The following is a 12,954-nucleotide window of genomic DNA, read 5'->3' as shown; positions in this document are numbered from 1 at the left end:
AAAGCCGTCATCTGCTGTAGGAATGAAAGTTCTTCCTCCAAGAACTTCCTGCAAGAATCTGTTCTCTTTATTTGGGGGGGCCACACCTGGCAGTACGTGGGTTGCTTCTAGCTCTGTGCCCATTAGGTAGGTTCAGGATACCATATGGAATGATGGGAAATGAACCTGGGTTGGTCTCGTGCAAGGCAAACACCCTCCCGGCTGTATCATTGCTCCAGCCCCTCTCTCTAGTTTTTCATAGGGTTATTCATTTGTTTGGTTGTTGAGCTTTGAGTGTTCTTTGCATTTTTTTTTTACAAATAATTAGCCCTTTATCAGTGTATGGTATGCATATATATTTTTTCCATTCAGTAGGATGTCTCTTAGCTTGAGTTTTTCTGCTGCAGTGTAAAAGCTTTTGGATTTGATGTTATACCATTTGTCTGTTTTTGTTTTTTTGCTATATTTGTCACTAGAATCAAATCTTAGAAGGCTTGTCTGAGGTTCTTTTTTTTTTTTTTGGTTTTTGGGCCACACCCTGTGACGCTCAGGGGTTACTCCTGGCTATGCGCTCAGAAGTTGCTCCTGGCTTCTTGGGGGACCATATGGGACGCCGGGGGATCGAACCGCGGTCCGTCCTAGGCTAGCGCAGGCAAGGCAGGCACCTTACCTCCAGCACCACCGCCCGGCCCCTTGTCTGAGGTTCTTACCCTGGAGAGTTTTGCCTATATTTTTCCCAAAATATTATATGTTATAAATTGTGTTATCAAATCTCAAGCTCTTTAATCCATTTGAATTATTTTTTGTGAGTAGTGTTAGATACAAGTCCAGTTTATTTATTTTCTAGCATATGGCTATCCAGTTTTTACCACCACCATGTTGAAGAGATTTTCCTTGCTATACTTCATACACCCAGTTTTTTGGTCATAGACCTGAGGGTTTTTCACTGCACTCTCAATTCTGTTTTATTGGCCAAATAGTCTATCCTTATTTTAATATCAGATAGTTTTGATTTTTTTCTGGCTTTGTATTATAATTTAAAGTTCTGAAATGCAATACTCCCCAACCTCTTTTTTTTTCTATCAGCTTTGCTTTAGCTATTTGGGAAGTTTGATGATCCCATACACATTTTAGGAGTGTAGTCTCAGTCCTTGAAGAATATCATGGAAATCTTGATGGGGATTGCATTGACTTTGTACAGTACTTTGGGTAAGATGGTCATTTTGACAAGTCAATATTTCCAAACCATGAACATGAAATATTCTCCCATAGCCCGTTGTCCTTTTCTATGACTTTGAGCTACTATCATTAATCAAGTCTCTAGGTGCTGTATTGTTTTAAATGCCAACAGCTTCCCAGACTTATCAAAGAACTAGGTAAGGGACAAAGAGCAAAGTGCAACATCACAAGTTGATGCTTGAGATCCTTTTATAAGAAGCCTTTCACACCTATTTGCCTTCACAATCGATCTTTTTTTTTATTTTTGGTTTTGGGGTCACACCCAGCAGCGCTCCTGGCTCTGTGCTCAGAAATCAATCCTGCCAGGCTTAGGGGACCATATTGGATGCTGAGATCCAGACTGAGGTTCGTCCTGTGTTGGCCACATGCAAGGCAAACACCCTACTGCTCTTTGAGCTATTATCTGATCTCCATTTTGTTTTTGATTATAACACGGGAATTTACCAAGTTTATAACATAGTTGTTTCAGGCATTCAGTGTTCTAACACCAATCCTACCACCCATGTGACTTTCCCTCCCTCCACAAGTGTCCCCAGTTTCCCATTTATCCCCCCACCCCAAGCCTAAGCCAGGCACAAATTTACTTCACAGTAAAGTGTCACATTCTCTAGGAGATTGGTTAAGGTTTGATTCCCACCGAGCTCCCAGACAGGAAAGGCAGTTCCCATTCCCCTGTCTGATTAGGTCAGGGGAACAGTTTCAGTTATAGAGATCCAAAGGAGATAATTTACACAGTGAAAAGGTACAAGAATGGGTTCAAGAAATCCAGTGTTCAAGCAAGGAATTCAAACCACAAAAGCTTTCTGCTCCTAAGATGGAGTGCAGCTCAGTGGAAGAAGACCGAAGAATGAGCCCCAGCCCTCCTCAGACCCTGGCTTTTATTGGCAAGAATCAGGTACCACCTTAGGGTAGGAGCAGAATACCAAGTAAGGAATAATCCAATATACTCTCACCAGGTCACACCCTAGGATGGAGTACAATTATTGATTAGGATAGGATCAGTAACCCAATGCACAGTGCTTGTTTTAACACAAAGGTAAAAGGAATTATCCCCCCCCCCCCGAAAAAAAGACCAATTAAAGATAATTTGTGATAATTGTTTTATCAGTGATGTTACTAAAGTCATAGAGGATTCACTGGCTGATTAGTACTAGTTAGCTCATTGAGCTGGTGGTCTTCTATGCCCATTTTCCCATCAGATTTGCTGTGGTCATGTGGTCACTACTAAGAAATTTGGATGAGTTGCATGACAGCATATGTAGCTGTGTGCTCCAGGAGCTAGAACAATTTTCAGGTTTAGTGACTTGATGAGGTTCAACTGTGGAGTTGGGCCATTTCTATGCTGGAAGGTGTTGGGTGTAGCTGAGGGCTGCTATGCCTTCATTCAGAAAGTGAATCTACCCTCCCCCTGAAGAGCCCTGTTTTTACCTGGACTTTCCAGGCCACCCACAAAGTTCTTTTCTGCAAGAATACCCTGTGCTGGGAGGAAATATACTACCTTGTTGATTCCCTTATCAGGTTCCAATCCCATGGACATCACAAAGCGCTTTATGGAGGCCAGTCAACTTCTCCACGTCAATGCCAAGGAGATGGCTTTCCAACACCTCGTCAGTATAGTCAGGAGAAGTGGCTATGATAGCAAACAGTTGAGGAAAGGTGGGTACCCATGTTTCAGTCCTGAGGTGAGAGTTCCAGCAACACCAACAAGGGTGCAGTGGAGTGGGGGGTTGAGGAGCAGAGTGATAATACAGTGGGTAAGGCGCTCGTCATGGATACGGTTGACCCAGATCTGATCCCTGGCATCCTATATGGTCTCTTTAGCACCTCCAGAAGTGATTCCTGAGTGCAAAGCCAAGAGTATACCTGAGCATCACTGGATGTGGTTCAGATTACATTTTCAAACAACGCATTGGAAGGGCCAGAGAGATAGTATAGCAGGCAGGGTGCTTGTTTTGTACTTGGCTGACCTGAGTTATATTTTTGGTATCATATGGTCCCCTGAGCATGTACAGGAGTAATTCCAGAGTGCAGAGCCAGGACTAACTCTTAAGCATCTCTTAGGGTGGCCCAATCCACCCCAGAAGAATGAATTAGAAAGGAAACATCCCCAGTTCTGAATAAGCAAATAATCTGATGAGGTGTTTGTAAGGATGGTAGAAGGGAAATAACAAGATCCTCCTAAAGTTTCTGAGCCTTTTCTTTTAAGACCAGAGAATACAAACTAGTAGAATACTGCTTGACCAGCCACACCACCATTGGCAATCTCCAGAGCACCGGAGCCAGGTGTCTGTGAGCTCCAAACCTGAGAGCAGGGTCCTGGGCGAGCACAGCTGTGATGTGGAAGCACCCCCATCATGGTTGGTTGAGGGAGGAGCTCTTGGCTGTGGCCACGAGAACAGGGAAGCTAAGAGAAGTGGGAAGCATGAGTTTTTTTCTTGCAGGATCCAATTGTTTGTTTGTTTTTAACAGTGAGGCCCATGAAAATATCTACTCTAGCATACTGTTAGACTTTAAAAGCCCTTTCCATTTTGGGTCCAGAACTCAAGTTTACATCGAGAGATTCAAATAAGAATCCCTTTCCCTTCCACTCCAGAGTCCTATACAAGCTTCTCTGCCATGGGAGTGAACTCACCCTACCAGCTGATCTATGAGCCTGCCTCTGGCTGTCTGAGCTTTTCCCTCTCAATTGGAAAAGAAATCAAGAAGAAATCAGGTACCAGTATTCCCAATGAAACCTCTTGACCCCATCATCTTTGGTCTGGGGGAGATGGAGGGAGAAGATTTTCTGTCTTACGTGAATGCAATGATTTGATTTGATTTTACTGACACAAAGGTGGCAAAGTTGACTTGGCCGGAAATGCCGCCATCTGAGTTGCTGCTCACCCATGCATCCCTTCCCCAGAGCAAGCTCATGATTTGAGTGTTCATAGACTCACCATCCTTGGTGACAGAATTCTTTTCCCCTGAAACATTATCCTAACCCAACCCTTAAATTCTGCCTGCTACTACAGTGTCTCCAGTCCCCCTGTGACCCCCCAAACACATACCTTTGCTCTGAAAGGGATCATCATTGCTCCTACCCACAGTGTTTGTGGGGAGCCAGTGTCTGCGGGCTGCAATATTTGAATCTAACAGTGTGATTTTGGGGGGAAAAACCCAGAAACAGGGCCCTCATGTTGAGGAGACACCTATAGAAAAGGTTGAAGGAACAGCATGGGTGCCAGGTGAGACCCAAACCACATCACAGTGAACTAGTTTGGAGAAAGGAAGCTAGGCTGCAGGAAGCAGCCAGGTACACCAGGCAGTGGTAAGGTGGAGCCAAGAGGGGAGGACAGCATTCATAAAGGACTGATGGGAGCTGGCCTTAAAGGTGAGGACTCTAAGAAATGGCCCAGGTGATTCTCGGTTGCTGGCAGTAAAGCTAGAAACTGGAAAGCTTTGGTTTTATTCGCAACCACTCCACCTTTGCCCACCATCTGATTTTCCTTGCTTCAACCTCACTGTAGCTAGCTCCACCCATATTCTGTCCACCAGCAGTGTTTATTGAACAATTGTCCTCATTGATTGATTTTCTGAATGCCAGGAATACACATGTAGACTCTAAAATAAAAAATACTTTCTGGCACCTGAGAGAGTACAATAAATAGGGTGTTTGCCTTATATGTGGCCAACCATAGTTTGATTTCTAGCATCCCATATGGTTCCGCCCAAACCTACCAGAAGTAATGTCTGAGTACAGAACCAGGAGAAAGCCCTGAGCACCACTCAGGGGGTGTGGTTCCCCACACCCCCCCAAAAAAAACCCAACCAATCAAAGTCATATTTCATTTATTTTCTTGAATCACCTTCAAGGATGAGTCTTTGGATTTTTTTGTTTCTTTTTTGTGCTACACTAGCTGTGCTCAGGGAATCACTCCTGGTTGGAATTGAGGGACTATATGGAATGCCAGGGATTGAACCTGGGCCAGCTGCATGCAAGGCAAGTGACTTACCTGCTCTCTGGCCCTAAGGATCACTCTTTGACTAAAGTTATTTCAAACTAGGAGTTCAGATGTCTGTTGGCTGTTGGTCTCAGTCTCTGTGATATTTTCCTCTCTCCACTCACTGAACATGGCTGGGCATGGCGTTTCACCATCCACAGTAGGTTCCAGGAAGCTGTTTTTCTTGCCTGGATCTGATGTTATTTGAGTATTATTTGCAAGCATACTGGAATGGTGGTCCCTCTTCTCTCATACATGGTTAGAAACCAGGTATCCTGGAAACCCTCCAAATTTGATAAAAGGGATGAACATAAATATCAAGACACTCAAGAAATTCCAATAAAATGAACTCAGAGAGCCAGAAGAACATATTATAATCATACATTCAAAAGACAAAGAAAAAAAAGAGAAGAAAATCCAAGATGTTGAAAGCACTGAGAGAACAGTGAAATCTTCACATACAAAGAATTTGCAAAACCTGCAGATTTCTTTTTTTTGAAATAATATCTTTATTTAAACACCCTGATTACAAATATGATTGTAGTTGGGTTTCAGTCATGTAAAGAACATCCCCCTTCACTGGTGCAACATTCCTACCACCAATGTCTCAAATCTTCCTCCTCCCCACCTCACTCTCACCTGTACTCTAGATAGGCTTTCTACTTCCCTCATTCATTCACATTGTTATGATAGTTCCCAGTGTAATTATATCTCTAACTGCACTTCACCACTCTTTGTGGTGAGCTTCATGTTGTAAGCTGGACCTTTCAGCCCTCCTCTCTTTGTCTCTGAGGATTGCAGCAGATTTCTTATCAGAAACTTGAGAGGCTACAGGCACTGACCCAATATATTCAACGTGAAGAGGAAAAAAAAATAAAGAAGCAAAGCATAAAAGGGGCTGGAGCAGTGGTGCAGCAGCAGGGCATTTGCTTTGCATGCAGCTGACCTAAGACAGACCAATCCCCTGGCGTCCCATATGGTCCCCCAAGTCAGGAGTGATTTCTAAGTGTAGAGCCAGGAGTAACCCCTGAGCATCACCGGGTGTAGCTGGAAAAAAAAAACCCACACAAACAAAAAACAAAAAAGCTCAAGCTGTTACTTCCTTTTTTCCTTCCTCTATTAACCCTGGTGGTGGGGAATTGCCCTAGTTCACTGTCACTATGTACGTTAAACATAACCATGAAAGACTTGTAATCACATGGGTCTCTAAAAATTATTTAAACAAACAAACAAATAAGAGAAATTCTTCCTCTAGCAATTCTGTTTTTCAGAAATGAGGGAGATACTGTGATACTCCTAGATACTTAAAACCCAGGATTGTTGTTTTATTTTGGTTTTTGGGTCACATCCGTTTGACGCTCAAGGGTTACTCCTGGCTATGCGCTCAGAAATTGCCCCTGGCTTGGGGGACCATATGGGACGCCGGGGGATCGAACCACGGTCCGTCCTACGCTAGCACTTGCAAGGCAGACACCTTACCTCTAGCGCCACCTTCCCAGCCCCTACCAGGATTGTTTTTTGTCCTCCAGACTCACCCTGTGCCATAGGAAGGGTTTGCACTCAATAAAGTACTGAAGGGCGAACCAGAAGAGGACAACAGGCAGGTCCTTTCCCTCAAAGCCATGAACACATAAAGATCTCTAGGAAGCTGATCAAAATACAAAACACAAAGTAAAGACGTGGACAATTATAGAACCAATAGTTTGTAAATGTACTGCTTTAATAAAAAGGGGGGGATTTAAGAGAGATTAATTACACACACACACACACTCACACACACACACACACACACACACACACACACACCATTTTTGGAGCCTCCACACCTGACTATGTTCAGAGCTTATTCCTGGTTCCACACTCAGGAATTACTCCTGGTGTATTTGGGGGACTATATGGGTTGCTAACATTGAACTCCAGCTGGCCGCATGCAACACAGGTACCTTATATCTGCTGTCTTATCTCTTAGACTCTGAGAGATGCATTTTTGTGGATGCTGGGTGTGTGTATGTTGGGTGAGGGGGACAAAACCCAGAGGCCCAGAGGTTCTCAGGGCTTTCTCCTGGCTCTACTTTTAGGGATTTCTTTCTGGTGGTGCTCTGGGACAATATTTGCTATCAGGTCAAATTCAGGTTAGCCATGTGTAATGCAAGTGCCCTACCTGCTGTACTCTGGCTTTCTGATGCATTTATTTTTTATTTTTTTATTTTTTTGGTTTTTGGACCACACCCGGCGTTGCTCAGGGGTTACTCCTGGCTGTCTGCTCAGAAATAGCTCCTGGCAGGCACGGGGGACCCTATGGGACACCGGGATTCGAACCAACCACCTTTGGTCCTGGATCGGCTGCTTGCAAGGCAAATGCCGCTGTGCCATCTCTCCGGACCCTCTGATGCACTTATTAAAAAGAAAAATTCTTTTTTTTTTTTTAAATTTTTTGGGCCACACCCTGTGACACTCAGGGGTTACTCCTGGCTATGCGCTCAGAAGTTGCTCCTGGCTTCTTGGGGGACCATATGGGATGCCGGGCGATCGAACCGCAGTCCGTCCTAGGCTAGCGCAGGCAAGGCAGGCACCTTACCTCCAGCGCCACCGCCTGGCCCAAAAAGAAAAATTCTTGATGTTAACACCAATATTTCTAAGGCTTTTAGTTAATAGCTCCAAATCTTGTTTTCTACATAAATTTAAAGACTCTGTACGTTAAAAGGATGGCTAGTTTACATTTTGGAGCGTATGATATTTGACATTGTTATTCTGTGACAACTAAAACAAGTAAGAGGGGCTGGTAAGCACAGCAGTAGGGCATTTGCCTTGACGGAGGGTGGTTCAAATCTCAGCATTCCATATGGTCCCTTGTGCCTGGCAGGAGCAATTTCTGAGCGCCGAGCCAGAAGTAATCCCTGAGCGCTGCCCGGTGTGACCCAACGCCCCCCACCCCCAAATAAAATAAAATGAGTAAAAGTAAAGTTGTGGTGGCTGGGGTGATAGCACAGTGCCTTGCATGTGGCTGAACTGGGTTCAATCCCAGTCTTTGAGCCTACCGGGAGCAATTTCTGAGTGCAGAACCAGGAGTAACCCTTTAGTACTGCTGGGTGCGGCTCCAAGTCAAAAACAAAATAACAGAAAACAATGATAAAATTATGTCCACAATAAATGCTTTACATGTAAGTGAATTCAACTAACAGACAGAAATCAGCAGAATGGTTAGAAGTAGATGATCCAGTTGTATGATGATTAGAAGAGACTCATTTGTGATCCCAAAATAGTTGAAAGTGAATGGATTAGAAAACTACCTTATGTTGGGGCCGGAGAGATAGCATGGAGGTAAGGCGTTTGCCTTTCATGCAAGAGGTCATTGGTTTGAATCCCGGCGTCCTATATGGTCCCCCGTGCCTGCCAGGAGCAATTTCTGAGCCTGGAGCCAGGAATAACCCCTGAGCACTGCCGGGTGTGACCCAAAAAACACAAAAACAACAACAACAACAACAACAACAAACAGACAAACTACCTTATGCAAAAGCAGCTTCAAGAGCACAAAAATAGTTATATTAGGTGCCAGAGTGATAGCATAACAGTAGGGCATTGCTGACTCAGGACGGACCTGCGTTTGATCCTCAGCATCCCTTATGGTCCCCCAAGCCAGGAGCAATTTCCGAGCATGTAGCCAGGAGTGACCCCTGAGCATCACCGGATGTGGCCCCCCACCAAATAAAAAAATCTGTGTTAGTTGCATGCAAGGCAAATATCCAGCCCTAAACCAACTAGGTTTAATAGATGGGTAGAACACAAAAAAATGTAGTATTTATTCTTAAGGACACACAGGGATTTTTCTAGAAAAGGCCATATATTAAGCCAACATTTTTTCATTAGATTAAAACAGATAAAAATTATGTGAAGTACCTTCCCTAGCTACACAGGGCAGATGCTAGAAATTAGTAACAGAAATAAGACCGGAGAATTTACAAATTTGTGGGAAAATGACAGTCTTGAATCAAAGAAATCACAAGAGAAATTTAAAATTACAGAGAGCTGAAAAATACACATGCCAGGTGTGTATTCAAATTAGTTTTTATCAAGGCATCATAGCTTACAACATTGCTTCTCAAATAGTGGGGAGCGCCCCCCCCCGCGAGACTCTTTAAAGGGGGGTCGCATTTGACCTTGGCAAACACTGTCATAACAAGCTAAGCCCCTGTTTAAGTCTCTGTATGTCTCTGGAGCTGAAAGTTGCTGTGTCTTGCTTCAAACCTCGCTTCGAAAAGCTATGCTTTGCAAAACGAGCTCATTGTAGCCATTAATCCAGACATCACCTCTAATTAAAAAATCAGCTCAAATTATTTTCTATAGTTTTGTTTTGCAGGTTAAAGTTTTTTTTTTTAATAAAGATACTATTTACAGCCACGCGGGGGGGGGTCGCGAAAAATGTTTTCTTCTTCCTAGGGGGCATGATAGAAAATAATTGAGAAGCACTGGCTTACAATAATGTTAAAATTATTGTTTATAGAGCTGCTACACCAGTCCACCATTGTCTAAAAGTGTCCCCCCCCCCCCCCCGCACTTTTTTTTTTTTCCAGTTTTTGGGCCACACCTGATGGTGCTTTGGGATTACTCCTGGTTCTGAGCTCAAAATTGCTTCTGGCAGTTCAGGGATCATATGGAACACTGAGGATTGAACCCAGGTTGGCCAGGTACAAGGAATACCCTACCACCTGTACTCTTGTATTTAGAAGGAGAGATAGCACAGCGGCGTTTGCCTTGCAAGCAGCCGATCCAGGACCAAAGGTGGTTGGTTCGAATCCCGGTGTCCCATATGGTCCCCCGTGCCTGCCAGGAGCTATTTCTGAGCAGACAGCCAGGAGAAACCCCTGAGCACCGCCGGGTGTGGCCCAAAAACCAAAAAATAAATAAATAATAAATAAATAAATAAATACCAAACTTATTGGAAACAGTGAAAGTGTATTTCCTATCAATTAGAAAATTGATAGCTTTAATTCTTTCATTAAAAGATAAATAATTTGGGGCCAGAGAGATAGCACAGAGGTAAGGTATTTCCCTTGCACACAGCTGATTCAGGACGGACAGTGGTTAGAATTTCGGCATCCCATAAGGTCCCCCGTGCCTGCCAGGAGGGATTTCTAAGCACAAAGCCAGGAATAATTCCTGAATGCCACCAGGTGAGACCCCAAAACAAAAATAAAACAAAACAAAAAAGACAAATAATTTTTTTTTTTTTTTTTTTTTTTTGGTTTTTGGGCCACACCCTGTGCCGCTCAGGGGTTACTCCTGGCTCTGCGCTCAGAAGTTGCTCCTGGCTTCTTGGGGGACCATATGGGACGCCGGGGGATCGAACTGCGGTCCGTCCTAGGTTAGCGCAGGCAAGGCAGGCACCTTACCTCCAGCGCCACCGCCCGGCCCCTGACAAATAATTTTAAAAGCATCCCTAACTTCACAACCTAAGGAACTAGGGAAAAAGAATAAGTTAAACCCAGAACTAGAGAAGAATAGGAATAATAAAAATTAGAGTAGAGATAAATGGAAATATAAAATTTAAAAAAAATAGAGAAAATTAATAAAAACCCATAGTTGAAAAGGTCAATAAAATTGACAGACCCTGGCCAGAGCAGTGATGCAAGTGGTAAGGTGTTTGCTTTGCACGTGTCTAACCGAGGATGGACCGAGGTTTGATCCCCTGACATCCCATATGTTTTCCCCAAGCCAGGAGTGATTTCTGAGCGCATAGTCAGAAGTAACCCCTGAGCATCACCGGGTGTGGCCCAAGCTCCTCCCCCCCAACTTGACAGATTCAGGAGGCCAAAGCAATGATATAATGGGTACGGTTCTTGCCTTGCATGCAGCCAACCTGAGTTCAATCCTACGGTCCCATGTGGTCCCCCAAACCGGCCAGGAGTGTTTCCTGAGCACAGAGCCAGAAATAAATCCTGAACATATGGTCCCCAAACAAAACAACAATAACAAAAATTGGTATACCTTGGCTATTGTAAAAGGGATAATGAGAGGACTCAAATTAATAAAATCCAAATGAAAAGTGAGGAAACTAATATATATTTTACAGAAAAGCACAAGAAGAACATATACTATGAACAATTGTAGACCAACAAACTGGATAAGTTACATCAAATGATAAGTTCTCAGAAATGCAAACTATATAAAACTAGATCATGAAGAAATGGAAAGCTTTAGTAGATGCATAGATAGTAAGATATCGACTCCTAAATTTTTAAATAAAAGAAGGAAACTTTAGAAACTCATAGTTTCATTGATAAATTATTTCTCCTAGACATTTAGAACCATTGTCATTGGCAAATGTCTCCCCTAAAAACGAAAGTAGCCCCATCAATTCATCCTTTGAGGCCATCATAAACTGCTCCAGATACATTCAAGGCTTTACAAGAAAGTCTCAGAATAGTATCCCTTGTGACTATTAATTCAAAACTCCTCACCAAAATGCAGCAAAGAAAATTCAGAAGTAAAGGATGATGCATCATATAGCCTTATGAGATCCATTCCTGTAATATAAAGATGTTTGAATGGATAAAACACCAGCATTGTAACTACACACAGAAGAGGAAAAAAATATCTCATAAACATCTCCATCAGAATACAGAAATAAATTGTCAAAATTCAACACACTTGCATTATAAAAACTCAGCAAACAAGGAATAGAAGGAAACCACTTCAATATACTCAACTTTGTAACACACACACACACACACACACACACACACACACACACACACACACACACACACACACACACACACACACACACACACTAAAACCCCACAGCAAAAATCACAGTGGTGAAAGACTGAAAATTTTTCCTCCATATCAGGGACAAGACAAGGGTGCCTGCTTTCCCTATTGCCATTTTATCATAATGGTGTTTTACCCAGAGTAATAAATAGAAAAAAAACAAAACAAAAACAAAAATGAGGGGAATGTTGCACTGATGAAGGGGAGGTGTTCATTCTTTTTATGACTAAAACCCAACTACAATAATCTTTGTAAGCACAGTATTTAAATAAAGATATTATTTATTTAAAAAATACAACAAAAACATAAAAAAGAAAAAAAAGACATCAACTTGGAAAGAATTACACTTATATCTGTAAAAGGATATCTATTTTATTTTATTTTATTTTATTTATTTTTTTTTTTTTTTGGTTTTTGGGCCACACCTGGTAACGCTCAGGGGTTACTCCTGGCTATGTGCTCAGAAGTTGCTCCTGGCTTGGGGGACCATATGGGACACCGGGGGATCGAACCGCAGTCCGTCCAAGGCTAGTGCAGGCAAGGCAGGCACCTTACCTTTAGCGCCACCGCCCGGCCCCCTTTATTTTATTTTATTTTATTTATTTATTTATTTATTTATTTATTTATTTATTTATTTATTTATTTATTTATTTATTTATTTATTTATTTATTTTTGGTGTTTGGGCCACACCCGTTTGACGCTCAGGGGTTACTCCTGGCTATGTGCTCAGAAGTTGCTCCTGGCTTGGGGGACCATATGGGACACCGGGGGATCGAACCGCAGTCCGTCCAAGGCTAGTGCAGGCAAGGCAGGCACCTTACCTTTAGCGCCACCGCCCGGCCCCCTTTATTTTATTTTATTTTATTTTATTTTATTTATTTATTTATTTTTGGTTTTTGGGCCACACCCGTTTGACGCGCAGGGGTTACTCCTGGCTATGTGCTCAGAAGTTGCTCCTGGCTTGGGGGACCATATGGGACACCG

The 12,954-nt window shown here is 42.9% G+C and overlaps 2 protein-coding genes across 2 annotated transcripts in view; both read left to right on the top strand.

Annotated features, from left to right (window-relative positions):
• Window positions 1–12,954, top strand: part of FANCD2 (FA complementation group D2) — a 1,230,368-nt gene that overhangs the window by 1,068,695 nt on the left and 148,719 nt on the right. The gene's annotated exons all lie outside the window — the stretch shown is intronic.
• The window catches only part of LOC125998179 (uncharacterized protein C3orf20-like), a 43,457-nt gene that overhangs the window by 641 nt on the left and 29,862 nt on the right, over window positions 1–12,954 (top strand). Inside the window, exons 2-3 of the mRNA XM_049766459.1 lie at window positions 2,737–2,874; window positions 3,812–3,931. Of these exons, the coding sequence (XP_049622416.1) occupies window positions 2,737–2,874; window positions 3,812–3,931 (258 nt within the window). The remainder of the gene's footprint in view (window positions 1–2,736; window positions 2,875–3,811; window positions 3,932–12,954) is intronic.

Source organism: Suncus etruscus, chromosome 20 (assembly GCF_024139225.1).
Source record: "Suncus etruscus isolate mSunEtr1 chromosome 20, mSunEtr1.pri.cur, whole genome shotgun sequence".
In the NCBI taxonomy this organism is placed as follows: domain Eukaryota; kingdom Metazoa; phylum Chordata; class Mammalia; order Eulipotyphla; family Soricidae; genus Suncus; species Suncus etruscus.
The sequence above is the reverse complement of the archived record's forward strand: the minus strand, read 5'-3'. Positions and strand labels throughout refer to the sequence as shown.